This window comes from Lepisma saccharinum, chromosome 4 (assembly GCF_977018435.1).
Source record: "Lepisma saccharinum chromosome 4, izLepSacc3.1, whole genome shotgun sequence".
In the NCBI taxonomy this organism is placed as follows: Eukaryota; Metazoa; Arthropoda; class Insecta; order Zygentoma; family Lepismatidae; genus Lepisma; species Lepisma saccharinum.
In genome coordinates this window covers 103,140,661-103,162,027 of record NC_139232.1, presented here as the reverse complement: position 1 = coordinate 103,162,027, position 21,367 = coordinate 103,140,661, and the positions used below count along the sequence as shown (strand labels likewise).

At 41.2% G+C, this 21,367-nt stretch overlaps 1 protein-coding gene across 1 annotated transcript in view; it reads left to right on the top strand.

Moving 5' to 3' along the window:
* Window positions 1-21,367, top strand: part of LOC145986688 (aminopeptidase N-like) — a 91,789-nt gene that overhangs the window by 15,269 nt on the left and 55,153 nt on the right. The window contains exons 3-4 of the mRNA XM_083121001.1: window positions 2,356-2,452; window positions 6,018-6,099. Coding sequence (XP_082977127.1) covers window positions 2,356-2,452; window positions 6,018-6,099 — 179 coding nt within the window. The remainder of the gene's footprint in view (window positions 1-2,355; window positions 2,453-6,017; window positions 6,100-21,367) is intronic.

Here is a 21,367-nt window from a genome sequence, read left to right as displayed (position 1 = left end):
AAGTTCATTTTTTCACACTCTTGCCGTTGTATCTACCGGTGTCCAATTACAGCGCGGAATGGTTACTTTGACAAAATCCCGTTTCTCTGCTGGCTGCTTTGGGGAGGAGATTTTTAAAGTTTCCGCTTCTTGCCCAAGTAAGAATAGTTATTTTTATCAATTCGGTAAATAATCACAGAGATCATCAATACACATCAAAAATTTTTGCAAGCTATTGCACAACTATCTTTTATCCATATTCTTTTTACATCGTGCAAAAATTATTAAAACTTAGTCAATTTTCCCCTTACTGAACGTTCATGCACAGCATGATAATCAAATTTAATATTTTAAAAAATATCTACACAGCACAGCAGAGTTAATTGGCAACGTAAGATTCATGTATCTCTCTATTTTTGTACAAAATTACGTAAGTTAAAATCTCGTTTGCATAACTTTCTGTATACTTTGTAGTTGCTAATTTGTTTTTACCATATGTGAGTTTCTGTTTGTGCCTTCCCAATTGCATTGTTGTCTTGTATTAAAGGGTACCAGATTTGATCCTCAGCGCAGACATATTACTTAAAGATTCAATTTCATCTTAAAACTGTTGGCTCAATCCCGATTAGACTATCTGAGCATAAAATGATCTTAAAATGAACGTTCACATGTGATGTATAAAATGAATTAGATGTTAATATTAAACTAATATAATTTTCGTGAGAATTTAAAACTTTACTATTAATAATATGTGTGTGAAACTACTTGTGCATATACCCCATTTAATACTTGAGATCGATATGCTACTACAAGGGAGATTCAGATCCCAAAGTAACTTATAATTGGGAGTGGATAATAGCAGGATTTTGATTTAATAATATAAAAGAATGAGGGGCCTCCCTGATGGCATAAAATAATGTCACCTTGTAATCAAGGAGGTCCCTAATGGAGGCACAGTGGTTCAGGCCCCATTTTAAGTTATAGGTCAAATCCCAATAAGTGGAGGCACATAGTGGTTCGGATCCCACATTATATTGTAGGCCCAGTCTCGATTGGCGTTACTGTGCTTAAAGTAAACTTAAAACACCAAAACAATCAATCAATTTAACCAATCCCAATTACCATATCGGAGCATACAGTCAACTTGAAGAAACACAATTTTTACTGCGAGAAAATCATTTTTTTTAAATACGCTTTGCTATTTGCGGCCAATCAATTTAGTTTCTGAGTCAGTTTTAGGGCCACCGTGCTCTAGGATAGTGTTTCCAAACTACCGGGCTAGGTCCAGTATCGGGCCACAAAAGTTCATTAGATCCAGTGGTTGTTATCTATTTTAAACTCTATTTTATATTTGTCAACAATACTAGACATATACCATGTGTCATTTTATTTATTAATATTTAATTTCAAGGATGCACATTAATGTATAAAGTTTAAAAAATAGAAAGGGGTAAAATTTTTGACAAGGGATTGACTATTATGAAATAAATTTACCTCGCTGTGGTCTTTCAACGATTGACAACCACATTAGATGGCCAAAATGTGTCAAGACTTGCACAGCTTTAATTTATTTCTGTACTGTAAAAAGACACTCATATCTAAATTAAAATACAACTTTCAACATGGAATTCATAACCCGACACAAGCATTAGTTTCAAAAATGCCGAATAATTCGAATAGAAATGTTAATTTCCTATTTCAGTAGATTTATTAAATACATCTTTGTAGTACGTACATAAACACTCGCATAACTAGAGTAGTTTTGTATGTATTTAGTAAATATAATATAATTGCATGATATAATTTTCATTGTTTGATTTGACTAATGAATATGAAGGAAAAAAGAAGAAGAAAAATAGTGCTACATCTTTTAACACGATTATCAAATGCATCCTCTATGATACTCTTTATTCTCTAACTATATCTAAAATAGAAAATCTGCTTGACAATTGTATTTAGCATAAAATATTTGTATTCTGGCTTTCAAGTGCTTCATGTATAATTTGACGTAATAGCTGGTAAACCTGTTCACGGAGGAACATGAAGAGTGCAGCCAAGTAATGTATTTTCATTAACTTGAAACACTTTATGGAAAGATGCTCAACCAACAAAACAAACTCTGCTTTCTCTTCAAAAGAGCGGGTTTTTCGACCATTTCGAAATCTATTTCTATACATGTTAACAATAAGAATCTTAGGGATTGTAGTGCACGTTTACCCAATAGGGTCTATGTGTGATTTTATTGTTTTGCAGTATTCTTGCATGTTGTTTGTGCGCAGTGTTTTTGTTTTTTTTGTGGTATTGTATAATTTTGCGTTGAATCATAGTATATTGGAAAATTGTATACATATACTAACTCGATATTCTTTCAAACAGGATGATCCCATATTCAAATTAAAATTGAGATTTGTGCTTTTTTTGCTTTTTGCTAACGGACGTGAGGACGAATATTCCTATATAAGGTCATATCATGGTACAGTATTTTTACATTAATTATTCTTTCTTTTTATTTATTTATTTATATATATATATATATATATATATATATATATATATATATATATATATATATATATATATATATATATACGAGATTGATGTGTAACTTGGGACCTAACTTTGGAGGTCAGATTCGAACATTGAGTTTAACTTTTGGGGCAGAATCAAAGAGTTTTGAACCCCATAAAAATATCATCTAGGACTATTTAAATATACTGTTACATTTGCGAAATCGTAAATATTACTGGTTTCTTTGATACTAAGGTTCCAGAATGTTAACAAAAGTACCAATAACTTATACATTTTTATAAACCTGAAAATTTGGGGGCAAGTTCCCTCTTGCCCCAACCAAGTTACGCCTATATGTAAACTTTCGAGATTTATGTTTGGATGTTCCTATTTCAGCACATCACGATCAATTTTCAACTTGTATATCAAACTAGTAAAAACTGCCAAACTTGCGAACCAGCACTGGTTGGAATATTCATTTATTTATTTATTTATTTGGGTTTAAATAAAAAAACACAAGTATTATTCTAATGTAATTTGTAAATATTTTGCTTAAATGTTGTGGATAAAATATCTACACGTCTTTAGGTTTGGAATCCTTAGATTATCATAATTATTTCAAATGAGTAAAAAAGTTTGGTACTATTATAGTATAAGAGAAACACCTATAAATCATATATTTCGCACTTTTTTACATTGCTAACGTACTATTTTGGAATGTGGGACATTTCCTAAGGTGAAATAATGCATTTCTAACTAAGATAATGTATATTTCTTACATTTACGAGTACTTACTGTTACTTGTTATTTCGATTCTGCGTACGCTATGCACAGGGGAAGACTTTACCTTTTTTACCTTTTACCTATAAATCATATATTTCGCACTTTTTTACATTACTAACGTACTATTCTGCATTGCGGAACGTTTCCTAAGTGAAATAATGAATTTCTAACGAAAATAATGTATATTTCTTACATTAACGAGTACTCACTGTTTTTCCTTATTTCCCACAAACCATCCACTGGTAGCCCCCAAAACCATTGATGTTAGCTAAAAAATACACGATAGCCTCACGAACCATCACGGGGACGAGGTATGCCTACTAGGTTAGGTTAGGCCTGTTAGGTTAGGTTCCATTAGCACTCCTTTCGTTCAATTTAGTATATACGGACAAAATCGGCTTGTAGCAGCAGCAATATCGCGTATTGTGCTCTCGTGCAGAAAGCAATAGCGCTAGATTCACGAACTTCCATAAAGATACAGAAAATGATTTCCGTAAGTACTTTCTCCTGTAAATTTGAAGAAATCCGGTTCCCTTATAGTATAATGTTACCAAAAGTTTAATACAAGAAAGTTAACAGTGAAATCTGCAAAAGTATTGCGATTGATTTAAACGCCTTGATGGAGAATTCACGACTTAGAGGGAATCTAATAGAGGCGGCTCAAGGGCCGGGTAACTCGGGTGACAGCCCGGGGCGCCACCCTCGGGGGCACCGAAAGGAACGTCCCGCTTGAGTAGCGCCAAAACTTCATGTCTGATTACGTAAGCGTAGCTATGTATTTTTTTAAGAAGTTTAGACACGAATTAATTGAAGTTACTGCTGCATAATACAATAATTATACTGCCAAATCATGTAGCAATTTAAGAATCACAGACAAAAAAGGAATATCGAATGTGCGGGGCAAGTACGTTGAAGAGCTCTACCAGAAAGAGAATCGCCCAGACAGTCTGAATGTAGAAAATGAAGACGAGATGATGATGAGAAAGGATACTATATCCTGAATGAAGAATTTGAGCAAGCACTCAAAGAAATGAGGAATGGGAAAGCAACGGGCAATGATGAAATTCCTGTTGAACTTATCAAATGCCTGGGAGATGGAAAAAGAGAAATACTGCACTTATGCAATGAAATCTATGAGGAAGGGGATCGGCCACAAGATTTCGCGGAGACTGTTTTGGTACCTCTGCAGAAGAAAAGCAATGCCAGGAAATGTTCTGAGTACAGGACAATCAGCTTGATATCTCATTCGGCAAAAATTCTTCTAAGAATTCTGAACAGACGCCTATACTCGAAGGTCAGTGGCGAGTTAGAGGAAGAACAGTTTGGTTTCAGGAAAGGAAGAGGTACAAGGGATGCAATTGGTTTACTGAGGACCATTGGGGAAAGATATTTAGAGAAAGGAAAGGAGGTGTTTGTAGTATTTGTAGACCTGGAGAAAGCCTTTGATAGAGTGAATTGGGTTAAACTTTTAGAAATTCTGAAGAAAATTGGTGTAGATTGGAAAGGGAGAAGACTTCTAAGGAACTTATACATGAATCAACGAGTTAAAGTGAGAACAGGAGACGAAATGACAGAAGGCTGTGAAATTGGAAGAGGAGTACGACAAGGATGCTGCCTATCGCCTACTTTGTTTAATATCTATTTAGAAGATATAGTGAAAACTTGTTTCCAGGGCACAGGAGGTGTCAAATTGGGAGGAAGAAGAATAAACTGCATAAGATTTGCTGATGACATGGCATTATTCGCTGAGGATGAAATAACCGTAAATAGTATGTTAGAAGAGTTAAACAGCAGCTGTGAGCAGTATGGGATGAAGATTAATGTAAAGAAGACAAAGGCAATGGTTATAGGACGGAAACCAAGGAATATTAATGTGAGAGCAAACAGTGAAAGAATCCAGCAAGTGGATAGCTTCAAGTACCTCGGATGCACTATAAGCAGTGACATGAGCTGCAACCAAGAAGTGAAAATGAGAATCGCAATAGCAAAAGAAGCTTTCAATAGAAGAAAAAATGTTTTTTGTGGACCCATGGACATAGGTCTAAGGAAGAGATTAGTGAAATGTTTTGTATGGAGTGTAGCACTATATGGTGCAGAAACCTGGACGTTGAGAAGAAATGAAGAGAAACGACTCGAAGCTTTTGAAATGTGGACATGGCGAAAAATGGAGCGTGTAAAATAGACGGACAAGGTAAGAAACGAAGCTGGAGACCAATACTGGAGACCATCAAGAAGAGGAAAGAAACTGGTTAGGACACTGTCTAAGAAGAAACTGCCTGCTAAGAGATGCCTTGGAGGGAATGGTTGAAGGAAGAAAAGTCCGTGGAAGAAAGAGATATCAGCTTATGGATGATATTAAATTAACTGGGTCGTATGCTATTACGAAGCGTAAGGCAGAGAACAGGGAAAGCTGGAGATTGCAGTGAAAAACCTGCCAATTAGGCAGAAAACAATGAATGAATGAATGTACGAATTAATCACATACCTAAAATGAACCTCTTTTGAATGGTAACACGTGAGATATTATAAAAATAACGGTATTTTTAATCATTAAAACCATAAATTTATAAAATATTTATAAATAGGGAGCCAGGGTTGAAAGTTCGGGATGGAACAGTGGAAAGGAAGGGGCGCGAAGAAAACCATCTCACACGGGTGAAAATTCAGTCTAGATGTAAAGTTCATACCAAGGTGACCATTTAATTTCTTTGTGCTTAAATAATTAAGAATCGTATCTTTTTTTACAGATGATTGGATTAGATCAATGTTCAATGAAACAGTTTCTCCGGCTAACTACCAGAAGACGTTGAGTAAATTGGCGAGTGAGAGGTAAGTATTCAGACAGTTTCTTATGTGTTTGTGTGTGTTTATCTATTGACGCACGAGAAAAGCACATTATTACTGGTTGACTGGGTGGTGTGTTCGTCCCTAATACCCCCCCTTGGTGCCGTTTCTCTCTCTCTCTCGTCATCTTCGTGTGTGTGTTTCGAAATGTTTGTCAAAGTTTAAGAACATTTTATGCACAAATAAGGTAATCCGGACTGAACGTACAGTTTCAAGTGTCTCTACCGAGGTCGAATGTGGGACCCCTTGATTTGTTGGTGTTCCAATACCTTTCATTCTGCTTGTGCATTTCTCACCCTCTCTGTGTCCTTAAGCTCACTAGATTCTCACTCACTTTCTCCTTATTCTCTTCTTTCTGTTTGTTTCCTTGTTGCTTTCTGCTTTTCTCCCTTCTTTTCTTTCACTCTTTCTCTCTCTCTCTCTATTTTTCTTTGTGGGTGTTTTATCTTTCCTGTCCATGTCTCTGTTCTTCTGTTTATCAATTCATTTTCTTTTATTCCATCTTTCCACACCTCTTTCTTCATCTTCTTATCTCTCTCTCCTTCTATTCCTACTTTATCCTTCATTTTGTGTGTCTCTGTGCTTCTTCTCCAGCAAAATAATGTATTAACGTGCTTTCCTTGTTGGATAACTTTCTGCAGCTGTCATCCACTAGTCTCTCTGAAGTAGTATTGTTAGTTTCAGATGTCGCTACACGGTGTGACCATTGTTTACTTCATTATTGTTATATTTTTGAGGAGTCTTGAGTGATTTCTTAGCTTCAAACTTCAAGAGAGGGAAGATCCTCTCTTGCAATGGTGCTTGACAATCGACTACACCCTCCTCCTGAATTAACATGTTCAATCTCTCGATCTTTCTTTCTCTGCTTCCCTTTCTCACTTTCCTTCTTTTTCTCTTCCTCGCTCTCTTTCTATGTGTTAATTTTTCTGTTTTCCCCTCTTTCCTTCTACCTATTTTTCTTCCTCTCTTTGTTTCTCTCCCTGTCTTTGTATTTATTTCTCTCCCTCTTTCTTTCATCTTCTCTCTATCTTTTTCTCTTTTTCCTTTCTCTGCCTTTATTTTTCTCCCTCTTCCTTCTATTTGTCTCACTCTCTCGCCGTCTATCTCTCTTTTTCTTATTTTATCTTTATCTACCTCTTTTCCCCTTCTCTCGTTTTCTCTCTCTCTCTCTCTCTCTCTCTCTCTCTCTCTCTCTCTCTCTCTCTCTCTCTCTCGTCTTTCTATTTGCGAATATGTCTAAGCTGCTATTCCTCTGCTTATATATCTTCCTCTCATCCACTCTTTCTCTCTCATCATCTCTGTTTCCATCTCGTTCCTCAGTTTGTCTGTGTTACATTTTTCTCTCTGCATGCCTCTGTCTCTTGAGGGTTAGAATCAGGAGACCATTTGGGAAAGCGCTCTTGCAATCAAACTCTCCTTTGAAGGATGTGTGTTCTGTGTGTTGGTATGTGTACGGGATAATACATTTCATCCAATCATTGTCTACCGTCCCTCATATGTTTGCTATACCGACCTAAAACAAAGCAAATGCGTATTCGCTCTCTGACACACTCAAAAGCACCCCAATCCCCCCCACACACACACTATCACCAGTGGGTGCTAACTCGGGAGAATTTCTGTCCCCAGGCAGGCGGAGCTTACGCTGGCATGGATCCGCTGCGTCTGACGCTTATGTTTGCCGCGGTTGGAAGAGAAGCAAGAAAATCTACTCCCGTGGTTGCTCCAACAATGCCTTACGGAAGGTGTAACAAAACAGGTTTCATATCAAATGTGTTAAATAACTATTGAGTTCACAAACAATGTGGTTTAATGTTGGATATTACTTCAATTAGAAGCAGCGAAGTTAAAGATAAAAGAGGAATGTCTGGCAACCCTAGATCCGACAGCACCCACAAAGCTGGGTGCGTGCATCCCAGTTTCCTGTAATGTTAAAACATACGCGTAATACTTTGCGTTGTGATTTACAGATTTTTTTTACCTTTTTCTTTCATTGAGTTGCCTGATATGTTTCTCAAAATGTGCGCATATATCGTGATCATGATAATGAGTAATATTCTGGAATGTAATTATTTGCATTTGGAAATTCTGCCCTACTTATTACCTTCAAATGATTTTTTTAGTGAAATAATAATAATAATAATAATAATGAAAATATGATATTCGGCGGAATAAAAGGTAATTATGCTATATAGCCCGAACACCTCTCACTCGTTTATTTCGTTCGTTTTAGCATTGATACTTACATATTCTGCATTGCGGAAGATTCTGTGAGGTGAAGTTATGCCTTTTCCTTAAAATAGTGTCAACTTTTCATATTACAAGTCATTATTTGTCCTTGTTCCGCTTGGGTAACAGACAATATGGCGTGCACTCGTCATGGATCATCGGGCAACGTGCTTGTGTTTTGTCGATTTGGAGTGGGTATGCAGTGTTTCAACCTTCTTAACCGAAAATTACCTACTTTCGTGTTCATTATGTCATCACAAAACATTGACGGATAGCCCCAATAAACCATTCACGATAGCCCCACAAAGCATTGACGGATAGCCCCAAAAACCATTCACGATAGCCCCAAAAACCATTCACGATAGCCCCACGGACCATTTCCGGCAAGTTTAGGTTAGATTGGGTTAGGTTAGGTAAGCATAGTTAAAAAAAGAAAAAAATCCTCGTAAGAAAAAGGCACGTTTGGAAACACTGACGAGACTGTGTGACTTTCGACGCTCGCGCCATCTGCAGGCACATAATGGAAACAACGGTAAAATGTCGCTTTACAGAAAATGCAAGTTCCTTACATAAAAAGTTATTATTTCTTGTTCTGCAGCATTCTATGGTGAAGTGTTCAGTTTCCGCGAAAGAAAATACCTCGAATAACTTCGACAATGCAACAGAAACTGATTTCAGTAAGTAGTTTCTCCTGTAAACTTGAAGAAATCCGTTCGGGCTATATCGCATATTTACCGAATAAAATCTACACCTTATTGCAAAGTATGATTGAATGAGTGGCGCAACCACAGTGGGGTCAGTGCGCATTTTCCCTTTACCCTTGGATTCAAATAAATTATCTGGAGAACAGGTAATGTGTAACTATGAAGTAAGAAGTAGGACTAACAAAAAATCTAAGAGTAGCCTCACGAAAGACGATATTCAAGATGGAATAACTTTTATGGAAATCTGATGCCGAATATTGACTGTCGTCTTGAAATCATACGACTGTCTCGTTCATAGGACTAAGCGCAACTTGATTTGCACCAGTCACTGAACGAAGGAAATCTCATACAGGAAAAAGCTTCGTATTTCATACAAGCATTTTGATCTTTCTCTTCATCGTATTAATTATATATGACATCTTCTATTTCTTATATAATTTCTACGTGTGTGGTAGTTTCATATGTGCGTATTTCATTTTCTGGTAGGCAATTCCTGATTCTGCTTTTAAATATAATTGTTTATGAACGCTTACTGATTTTTATCCGCTATTACGGATACTGGCACTCGTCCTCCCAAAGGCATCCACAGGGAGGGCAAAAAAGGGTGAATTCACCCGTCAAATTCAAAATTTACGCTAAGAAGTCGGTCTAAATTATCAATTCTTATCTAAAATTTGGTAATTTGTTTTTGCTCGCTATGCTCGTGCCTTTTATGTTTGTAAGAACCACTAGTATTTGCACAATGTTAAAAGTGAATAATATTTTGGAAGTGTTCAAGACCTGTTAAATTGATATTGTTTTCGATTTAAAAAAATCAAAAATATATATACTAACAATTTTGTAGCTCATTATGACTACAACAGAATTTCTACATGTTACAATGAAAATATTGTTCCTTATTAAAATAATCTTTACCAATTTTCAAAAATAGATTTTAAAATTTCCTTACTTGTTTCTCTCGCAATGCGGATGTTTTTGTGAACTAGTTCCACTAATAATGATAATAAAACACTAACAACAATGTTAATAATAATAATAATAATAGTTCTTTAAGATTTCGTGTTGAATTACAAATTCCATGGCATCTTCCACACCCGGCAACAACTTCAGGACGCATCCTCGACACGTCATCTTGTAGCAGCAGCAATAGCGCGTATTGTGCTCTCGTGCAGAAAGCAAATGGCGGCAGCAGCAATAGCGCGTCGGAAAATGATTTTCGTAGAAAACCACATGCATTCGCATTAAAATGGATCAAAACTACATTCCCGAACATCAACAACGCTACAGAAAATGATTTGAGTAAGTTCTTTCGCCTGTAAATTTGAAGAAATCCGTCTCCGGTATAGTAAAGTTTTACCAATAATAGTAATTGCAATGCAAATAATAATGTATGTGCATATGCACCAAGCCGCGAAAGCACAATTAGGGAACGTGAGTACAGAGTCCCACACATTCTCAATCTCGGCCATTTTGGAGGTGGGGGTATGCTATGGGGAATCATCGCATTAAAATTTTTGGTTACATAAACCAAGAGTTTCCTGGTGCCGTGTCGCAGATCCTCTGGTTTTATTTGGTCGATCCCAGCTGCCCGACATATCTTCATCTTAGAGAAGACGGCTGCAACTTGCCGTGGTGTAATTAGCGTAAGGAAATCTTCGGTGGATGCTCCGAGAAGAAATCCTCAGCCCAGTTTTCCACTTGTTCTATGATATCATTATCATAAGGCCGTGCGTTTGGAGACATCTGTTGTTCGTATAGAAATGCAAATTCTTCAACCTGCTGGTCCGTTTGGAATGAAAGTCCATTTGCCGTATGGAGAACAGGTGTTCGTTGTCTCCTTTTCTTCCCTTCCAAGGATTGAGCTATACCCCAAAATTTAGTAGATTTGTCCGCTATGTCTTGGAGGATGTTGTCCCATTTGTGCACTGTCTCTCGTAACAGATGACGTCGAACCTGTCGTTGGGATTTGTTCCAGAGACGTTTGTAAAGCGGATTCCTTGTGAGTTGTAATTTGTGTCCGGCCCATCTTTTGACACGGATAATAAGCCGTCGGTGTAGATCTTCCCTTGCAAGCGGTGTATCAATCATGCGCATAGTGGTGGCAGCTCTTTGTCTCTGTGATGTGGACGATGATGACGTGGACCGCCTTCTCTATGTCTGCTACAGTATTGAGGTGATCATGCAGATCTATTCTAGCATTTAGTTCTTGTCTATATATATCCCAGTTTACAGTAGATTCCCTTCAAAGTGGAGGGATTCGTTGCAACAGGTTGTGTTGTACCCCAAAGCAAACTGGGTCGTGGTCCGAGTTCATGGCACTGACAACATTGGGCGCTACTGAGAGTTGTAAACCTTTGGTGAGAATAACATCTAGTACATCAGGTAAACCGCTATTCTTAGGGAAATGCGTCGGTTCCGTTGGTGCTTGAATTTGGAAGTTTGAGGTTCCCAAAAGTCGTAACAACTGTGTTCCTGCATTGTTGGGATGCTGGGAGTTCCAATGTCTATGCTTAGCGTTTAGATCTCCGGCTAAGAGCACTTTATTTCCAAGTTGGAAAATTTGTCTGAAATCAGCATCCACTTTCCTTGAGGGCGGTTTGATATAACCGATGGCCGTAATGAAAGAAGAGCCGGGAGCATAAATTTAACAGAGGTTGCTTCCAATGCTTGAAGATTGTTAATAGCTATCTGTGTGGATGGTACGTCGGATTTGACTAGTATTAGTAATCCTCCTCTCACACCTGTTGGTCTGTCCTGTCTGTATTGTGTGTAGTTTGGGAATTGTATCTGCAGTTTGTGGTTTAGGTGTGTCTCGCAAATTAGCATTATATCTATTTGCCGTTCTTGTAGGAAAAGTCTGAGAAGCATTCTTTGCTCCCAGAGTCCGTCGGCGTTCCATGTTGCCATGGTTATTTGTCTTCTGAGCAGCGTGGAATAATTTATCGCCATGAAGAAGCATTTCCATCAATACCTCTACAGCGGCAGTGAGCTTACCTGGCCCGTCAGGTGCTGCAGCCACCTTCCTAAGGCCTTTTCTGATGATGGGAACGAATTTCTGGATGAAGTCACTCTTCACGAAATTAATAATAGAGGAGATGTCGTCCGACATGGCTGACTTTTGCACTGGTCGTGCAGGAGTGCCTTCCTTCCGCCTGTGCACCATCTCTTCCTTTTGTTGAGAGTTTCTTCCTGGATAGCCTGGAGGCTGTCTTGAGGATTGAGTTATGTTTCCTCTGTGTTCCTGTACTACTGAAGAGAATTTCTGGTTGTTCTTGACTGATGATGGACCAGAAGAAGTCTGTCCTGCAGGTGTGGTGTCCGCGTTCCCCTGCTCCTTCCTTACACATCCCTGAATTGTCTTGTGTTCCCTCTGTGGAAGTGGTGGCATCTGGGAAGGGTAGAACTGTGTCCGGGCTCTCTGGGTGAGGGGACGGTCTGAGGCTGGGGTGGGTTTGTGCCCACTGCCTGACTGCGATCTTGTTGAATTTGCTGCGTTTCTTGCAGCCTTCATGGCTTTTATCACGGGGCATCCCTGATACTGCTGGATGGTCCGTGCCTTTCTTATGACATTGCATAGACAGATGTTGCTCCGCGCACTTAACACACCGCGGTGTAGCTCTACATGTTTCGGAAGAGTGCCCCAGCCTCTGACATCTGTAGCAATGGAGGAGCACTCTTGTCCTGTATGGTTCTACAGAAATGCTGTAGTATCCAATGAATTCCAAGGTGGAGAACTCCTTCCACCTTCCTTCTCTGGCGAGTACCACAAGAAACATTGGGATAGGTATTCGTTTCCCTTTGTTTTGGCCTCGTCCTCGTCTGGTGAGGATGTTTATTCGCTTCACAACGAATCCCATGTTGGTTAACTCGGCTTGTAGTTCGGGGATGGGCGTGCATGTTGATAGTCCTCGGATGACTCCCTTGATGGGGCGTTCTTGTCTAGTCAAAACGACGGCCATATCGATGTGTTGTTCCTCGCAGAAGGTTTTCACTCTTTCCAGGTCTTCTTGACTTTTGCACTGGATCTTGATGCAAGCCGCAGTGTGCTTGACCATCGGCTTATCCTTCAGATGCTGCACCAGGTTTGCTATAGTGGTGTATTTGTTCTGTACGTCGTACAGGAAGGCCACAGCTGCCTTAGTAATTCCTGGCTGTACTTGGTACTTGCACTACCCGAAGCATGTGGGAGGGAAGGTGGGTTAATTGCACTACTCGAAACGTGTGGTGGAGGAGGTGGATTAGGTACATTAGTAATCTGGCCAATATACATATCTATTACTTCATTGTCAGTGTCAATAAGACGGAAGTCATTATCGTCTGCCCAGTTGGTGGGGGAGGTAGTTTCTTACGTCTGGTATAGTTCTTGGGAAGTTGGAACCCGTCAGTTGTGGGGGATTGTGTCATCGTCGATGTCTGATGAGAAATCGCTACTTACAGTTGTTATTGCTCGCTTCAGAGACACTGGCGGTGCTTCCTTCATCTCAACTTCCGTTGATGAAGCGTTGGATACTTCGTAGAACGGAGGAGGAGTTGCTTTCGGACCTTCTGAAGCCGATTGATTACCATGCTTTGTAGCACTATTTAATATCTTATCGCTCTTCTCTTCACTTTTCTCGGTTTTCTTTGGCTTCATGGTTTTCCGATGAGCTGGTTTTGCAAACCGTCAACGAATACACTTGGCCGTGAGAAGTTCGGGGAAAGTCTCGATAAGTTAGGGTGACGTTATATGTATCTGATGTGGGAGGGGTCCGGTGTAGCTGGCGGGCAAATCAACGCCAAGAGTTTTCACCATTCAGCGCAGCAGTCAACAGTACTCTCGACATTGTGTCACCGAGCCATCACCATCAGCGACGCAGAGCACCTTCAAGAGGAAATAAGACACCTACGCACAGCCTTCAGACAGAATGGATACAGTGAAGGCATTATCAACAATACGCTAAAGAAAGTAACACACAAGAACAACCAACGAACAAACCCGGATCCACCTGATGACCAAGAAGACAAGAAGATAGCCATCGTCCCATACACCGGTAACCTCTATGCAGTAATCAGCCGCATTCTTTCAAAACACAACATCAAGACGATCCACAATCCGCCATCGAAAGTCAGAAGCAGACTTCGAAACCCCAAAGACGACCTAGACAGAAGACACCGAGGGTTTACCGTATCGCCTGTGCCTGCGGTAACGCCTACATTGGACAAACGGAGAGGACAATCGAACAGCGCTGCAAAGAACACGCCAGCTACATAAGGAATTTCCATCTCGAAAAATCAGAGTTAGCAGAACATTCAATCCAGGAGGGCCATAGAATTGATTTCACAACCACCGAGTTCATCAATAAATCATCAAATTACTGGGACCGTCTCATCAAAGAAGCAATAGCCATACACGGGGATAAGGACAACCTCAACAGGGACACAGACTCGAACTGAACCCAGCCTGGTTAGCGATAGTAGACTTGGAGCGTGGACGTCGAGAAACGCCACCTGATTGGCCCGCCACCTACACTGGACCCCTCCTACACCAAATACATATAAAGTCACCCTGACTTATCTCTGCAAAGAACTTCTCACGGCTGAGTGCATTCGCTGACGGTTTATGAAACCTGTTCATCGGAACATCATGAAGCCAAAGAAAAGTGAAAAGAAGAGCGACAAATTATCAGATAGTGCTACAAAGCATGGAAACCAAACGGCACCAGAAGGTCCGGAAGAAACTCCTCCTCCGTTCGACGAGGCATCTAAAGCTGCATCGACGGAAGTTGAGATGAGGGAAGCACCGGCAGCGTCCTTGAAGCGAGCTATGTCAATTGTAAGTAGCGATTTCACTTCAGACACTGACGATGACAATATCCATCCAACTGACGGGTTTCAACTTCCCAAAAAGTTCACGAGATGCAAGAAACTACCTCCCCCTACCAACTGGGCAGAAGACATTGACTACTGACACATTGACACTGACGCTATTGATATGTCTAGTAGCCAGAGTACAAATGTAGGTAGTGTAGCTATCCCACCTCTCTCACCACACGTTTCGGGTAGTGCAATCAACCCTCCTTCCCTCCCACATGCTTCGGGTAGTGCAAGAAACCCTCCTTCCCTACCCCATGCTTCGGGTAGTGGAAGTAACCCGCCTCGCCCACCAGGAATCAGTAAGGCAGCTGTGGCCTTCTTGTATGATGTGCAAAACAAATATGCCACAATAGCAAACCTGGTGCAACATCTCAAGGACAAGCCAATTGTCAAGCACACAGCGGCTTTCATCAAGATACTGTGCAAAAGCCAAGATGATTTGGAACGAGTGAAAACCTTCTGCGAGGAGCAACAAATCGACATGGCCTTTGGCATGACACGACAAAAACGCCCCATCAAGGCAGTCATCAGAGGTTTGTCAATATGTACGGCCATCCCCGAGCTACAAGCCGAGATTACCAACATGAGATTCGTCGTCAAACGAATAAACATCCTCACCAAACGAGGACGAGGGAAAAACAAGGAAAAGAATACCTATCCCACTCTTTTTAGTAGTTCTTGCCAGAAAAGGAAGGTGGAAGGAGTTCTCCACCTTGAAATTTATAGGGTACTACAGTATCTCTGTAGAACCTTACAGAACAAGAGTGCTTCTCCAGTGTTACAGATGCCAGAGGCTGGGACACTCTTCTGAAACATGTAGAGCCACACCGCGATGTGTTAAATGCGCGGAGAAACATCTGTCTACACAATGCCAGAAGAAAGGCACGGACCATCCAGCAGTTTGTGCACTTAGTGCAGGGGAGCACCCAGCCAGTTATCGGGGATGCCCCGTGATCAAAGCCATAACGGCTGCAAGAAACACTGCAAATTCACAGTCAGGAAATGTGCGCAAACCCACTCCAAACGCAGTCCGTCTCCTCACCCAGAGAGCCCGGACTCAGTTCAACCCTGCACAGAGGCCAGCACTTCCACAGAGGGAACACGAGATGATACATGGATGTACAAGGAAAGAACAGGGGAACGCGGACGCTACGCCTGCAGGACAAACTCCTTCTGGTTCATCTTTAGCCAAGAACAAACAGAAGTTCTCCGCAATAGTTCAGGAACGTAGACAGCCTCCAGGCTATTCAGGAGGAAGAAACTCTGAACAAAGGGAAGAGATGGTGCACAGGCGCAAGGAGGGCACTCCTGCACGACCAGTGCAGAAGTCAGCCATGTCGGACGACATCTCATCCATTATCAAATTCGTGAAGAGTGATTTCATTCAAAAATATGTTCCTATCATCAGGGAAAGCCTTAGGAAGGTGGCTCCAGCACCTGATGGGCCGGGTAAGCTCACTGGCGCTGTTGAGGTATTGTTGGAAATGCTTCTTCATGGCGATAAATGACTCCACGACGCTACTCAGAAGACAAATAACCATGGCAACATGGAACGCCGACGGACTCTGGGAGCAAAGACTGCTTCTCAGGTTCTTTCTTCAAAAACAACAAATAGATGTTATGCTAATTTGCGAAACGCACTTGAAAAACAAAATGCAGATCAATTTTCCAAACTACACCCAGTACAGGCAGGACAGATTAACAGGTGTGAAAGATGGATTACTGATCATAGTTAAATCCGACATACCATCTACACAAATAGCTATCAATAACCTTCAGGCACTAGAAGCAATCTCTGTCGAAATTAATGCTCCCGGCTCCACATTCATTGCGGCAATCGGATACATCAAACCGCCCGCAAGAATAGTGGATGCTGATTTCAGAGAAATTTACCTACTTGGGAACAAAGTGCTCCTTGCCGCAGATCTAAATGCCAAGCATGGACACTGGCACTCACGGCATCCTAACGTCGAAGGAACGCAGTTGTTAAGACTTTTGGTACTGCTTTACTATACCTGAGACACCTACCAATGATTTATTTCGCAATTTTTTACATTGCTAACGTACTATTCTGCATTGCGGAACATTTCTTTAGGTGAAATAATGAATTTCTAACGAAAATAATGTATATTTTATACATTAACGAGTACTTACTGTTGCCCCAAAAACCATTGACGTTAGCCCAAAAATTCACGATAGCCTCACGAACCATCACGGGGACGAGGTATGCCTACTAGGTTAGGTTAGGCCTGTTAGGTTAGGTTTCATTAGCACTCCTTTCGTTCAATTTAGCATATACGGACAACATCGGCTTGTAGCAGCAGCAATATCGCGTATTGTGCTCTCCTGCAGAAAGCAAATGGCGGCAGCAGCAATAGCGCGTCGGAAATCGATTTTCGTAGAAAACCACATGCATTCGCATTAAAATGGATCAAAACTACATTCCCGAACATCAACAACGCTACAGAAAATGATTTGCGTAAGTACTTTCTCCTGTAAATTTGAAGAAATCCGTCTCTGGTATAGTAAAGTGTTACCAGACTTTTGTGAACCTTAAATTTCCAAATTGAAGTTCCAATAGAAGCGACACACTTCCCCAGGAATGGCGGTCTACCCGATGTCTTAGATGTTATCCTCACCAAGGGCTTGCAGCTCTCAGTAGCTTTCTTTGTTGTTAGCGCAATGAACTCAGACCACGAGCCAGTTTGTTTTAAAGTACAGCACAATCTCTTGCAACGTATCCCTCAATCTTGAAGGGAATCTGATGTTAAGTGGGACATATACAGAGAGCAATTAAATGCTCGAATAGATCTGCACGATCACATCAACACTGTGGCAGAAATTGAGAAGGCGGTTCACACCATCACCGTCCACGTCACAGAGGTAAAGAGAGCTGCCACCACCATGCGCACCATAGATACACCGGCTGCAAGGGAAGATTTACACCTACGGCTTCTCATCCGTGTGAAAAGATGGGCCCGACACAAGTTCAAATTATCGAGAAATCCGCTGTATAAACGCCTCTGGAACAGATCCCAGCGACAGGTTCGTAGGCATCTGTTAAGAGGAACAGTGCACAAATGGGACAACATCCTTCAAAATCTAGAGGACAAACCCACCAGATTCTGGGGTCTAGCTCAATCTTTGCAAGGAAAGAGGAAGAGACAACGAACACCAGTCCTACATACAGCAGCTGGACTTTCATTCCAACCGGACCAGCAGGTTGGAGAATTTGCCATATTATATGAACAACAGATGTCCCCTAACGCATGGCCATATAATGATGACATGATTGAACAAGAGCAAAACTGGGCTGAGGATTTCTTCTCGGAGCATCCACCGCCGATTGCTCCCATGCTAATTACACCACGGCACGTTGCAGAGGTTTTCTCCAAGATAAAGGTACGTCGGGTAGCTGGAATCGATAAAATAAAACCAGAGGATCTGCGACACGACACCAGGAAACTCTTGGTTTATGCAACCAGAATTTTCAACGCCATGATACGACACAGCTACTTCCCACAACAATGGAAAGTGACTGAAGTAGTTCCCATCCTCAAGGCAGGGAAAAGTCCGATCTTCCCAGTAAACCACAGGCCAATCAGCCTTCTCAATCACCTGGGGAAAGCTTTTGAGCATCTCTTCTTGCAGAGATTGCAAAGTTTCACGCAAGAAGACCGATTACTGCCTGATTTTCAACATGGCTTTCGACCTGGCCACAGTACAGAAACTTGGCTTTTGAGAGTTGTGGACTTAGTGACAGTAAATTTCAACCGGAAGGCATCCACACTAGGAGTCTTCCTAGACATTGAAAAGGCTTTTGATCGTGTTTGGCATGAGGGGTTGTTATACAAGCTACACCGCCTCGGGTTTCCGAATTCCGACATACAGCTGCTGCACTCATTTTTCCACAATCGGCAATTGATTGTAAGATTCAACGGAGAAAAATCCACGGCGAGGTCAATTAAGGCAGGTGTGCCCCAGGGATCTCTCTTATCACCACTATTATACGCTCTGTATACATATGATATGCCAGCTCCGCCATCAGTCATGGTAGTAGCTGTTTATGCTGATGACACTGCAATCCTTGCGTCGAGCATACAAGCTCAGTATGCCGAGACATATATGCAGCGCTACCTCCAGCTATACGAAGATTGGACCACCAAGTGGAGGATTAAAGTTAACTCGGAGAAGAGTTCGGCAGTCCTTTTCATTAAGAAATTTGAGAGGTTCCACCCACAATTACGTCCCCACCGGTGGAATATTCCATTGCAAACTTTTGCCAAATACCTAGGAGTTCTACATCCTGGACACAGCCAATAAAGGGTCGCAACGAATAGGCAATTTATAGAGTCCATTCAAAAACCAGATGCTACCTTTAAGTACCAGAGTTTCTATCTTCAAAATTGTGATCCGCTCCATGCTTCCGTACGCGTGCCCAGTCTAAGGTCACGCAGCTCCTATACAGACTATACAGCGTTCAAAACAGAGCCCTAAGAGTCATCGCTGGAGTTGATAGATTCACAACGAATGTTAAACTACATGATGATTTGGAGATAGAAAGATTGTTTGAAGTCATGCAACGTACGAGGACTAAAGTTTGGGCTTCTCTTCCTCAACACTTCAACCCCACCATACACCTCATAGGACAAGTTCAACCAGCACGACGTGTCCACAAAATGCCTAGGATACAATAAATTATGACCCGCCGACCCTCCGAAAATTCGATAATGACCCGCACTACCCTCCGGAATTTCAATCATAAACTTTGATTCCAACCTTAACTAGCCAATCACCACCGACTCACCATATTTCTTCGCCTCATCGGCAACACACTATACACGATCTCTTTACCACTGTACCACACCTAAAAGCTCTACGACAGTTGTAGAGCATGACATTATGACATTAGACATTTACAATTTAAACAGACATGCAAAAGAAGAGACAAAAGACAAAATGACATATACTGAGGCATAGTCCTACAAGACTGAAGCTCTAAAATATACAAAACCGCCATGATAAGACTGGACTGGACTCTCTGCACTTCAATCAGTTCGTATGAACTTTTCAGCCTGATCATTACCAGTGCGTAGTTAGAGATCGGCTAGTTCATTGAACTCTCCAGCCTAATTATTGCCTATTTTTGTGGGAGCAGGAAAAGGATTATTATCCATTTTGCCTTGACTCATCTCACTCAACAGGTCGCTAGGTGCCGTGGCTAGCCGCGAGGTGATAGCTTCCTGGAAATGAGGCCTTGCTCGAAAAGGTTTATTATCTCTGCACTCCATTCCTGCATGATTAGGCCAATATTCATGTACGGTTCAACGGCATGGTTTATTGGGAACAAGGGAAATATCAAACTGATACAAAAATATCAAAACCGGATATTAAGATACATTCTCAATCTCCCATGGCGAACGAGAATGACTCCCATCCACGAGAAACACAAGTTGTCAAAGATAAATGAATTCAACCTCAAAATAACAATGAAATTCTATGAGAAAAGATGTAAGATTGATAACTCTTTAGTCAGAAACCTCGGCTCGTATCCTCGTGCGAGATACAAACACAGGAGACCTCTGAACGTTCTTTGGGACAACGACATACAAAGCTAATAATAAAGAAAATAAAACCGACGTGTGGGACGGACAGGAGGCGACCGTCTGGAGTGTTCCTGAACTGTTCCTGGATGGTGCACTTCCGCACATGATGGGGGGTAAAGCCCCCCAATTCCCAGGTTCTAGTGAGATCAGGGTTCCGGCAGTCCACTTCCCTAGGTTCCGCAATTAATTACTTTAATTTAATTCAAATTAATTCAAATTCGACTCATTAAATTAAACCAGAAACACAGACTTATGAATCATAAAGGTGAGGAGGCTTCGGGTGCGAAACATAGCCCGGTATATGACACGGGCCTTGGATTGTGTACTCTCGCACATGATGGGGGGAAGTTGAGCCCCACACATCCCCAGGTGACCTGGAGCACTAGGCGGCCCGACAGCTGAAAGCCAACTGATTAATAAAAAGAACGACACATTTCCCAACAGGGGCACAGGCCCAACGCATACTTCGTTTCCCAGTGTCTCACCATTTTTGTGGTCCTTAGATGGACCTTCTTACCTTCTTTTCACATCCACAAGAAGGAACTAGGTATGCATGAGTAGATCCTACTAACAATAGAATTGATGGGCCGCAAGGGCAAAATACCCAAAAACCTTCCTTTCCTTATCCCTCCCGCCGCTTGCGTTTTTTCCCCTCCCTTTCAACGTGAGGGTTTTTCACACATCAGAATCTAAATGAAGCTAATGCAATTCACACGCAGCAGAGGTTTTTGCTGGCTCGCCAGTTTTTATCCTCTGAGCTTCGCTTCTCTTTCTCTTCTAGTTTTTTCAACATCTTTTCTAATTTCGACACTTGGTAAAAGTCTCTTTAACAAGACTATAAACCAGGAAGCATGAAATCCGATA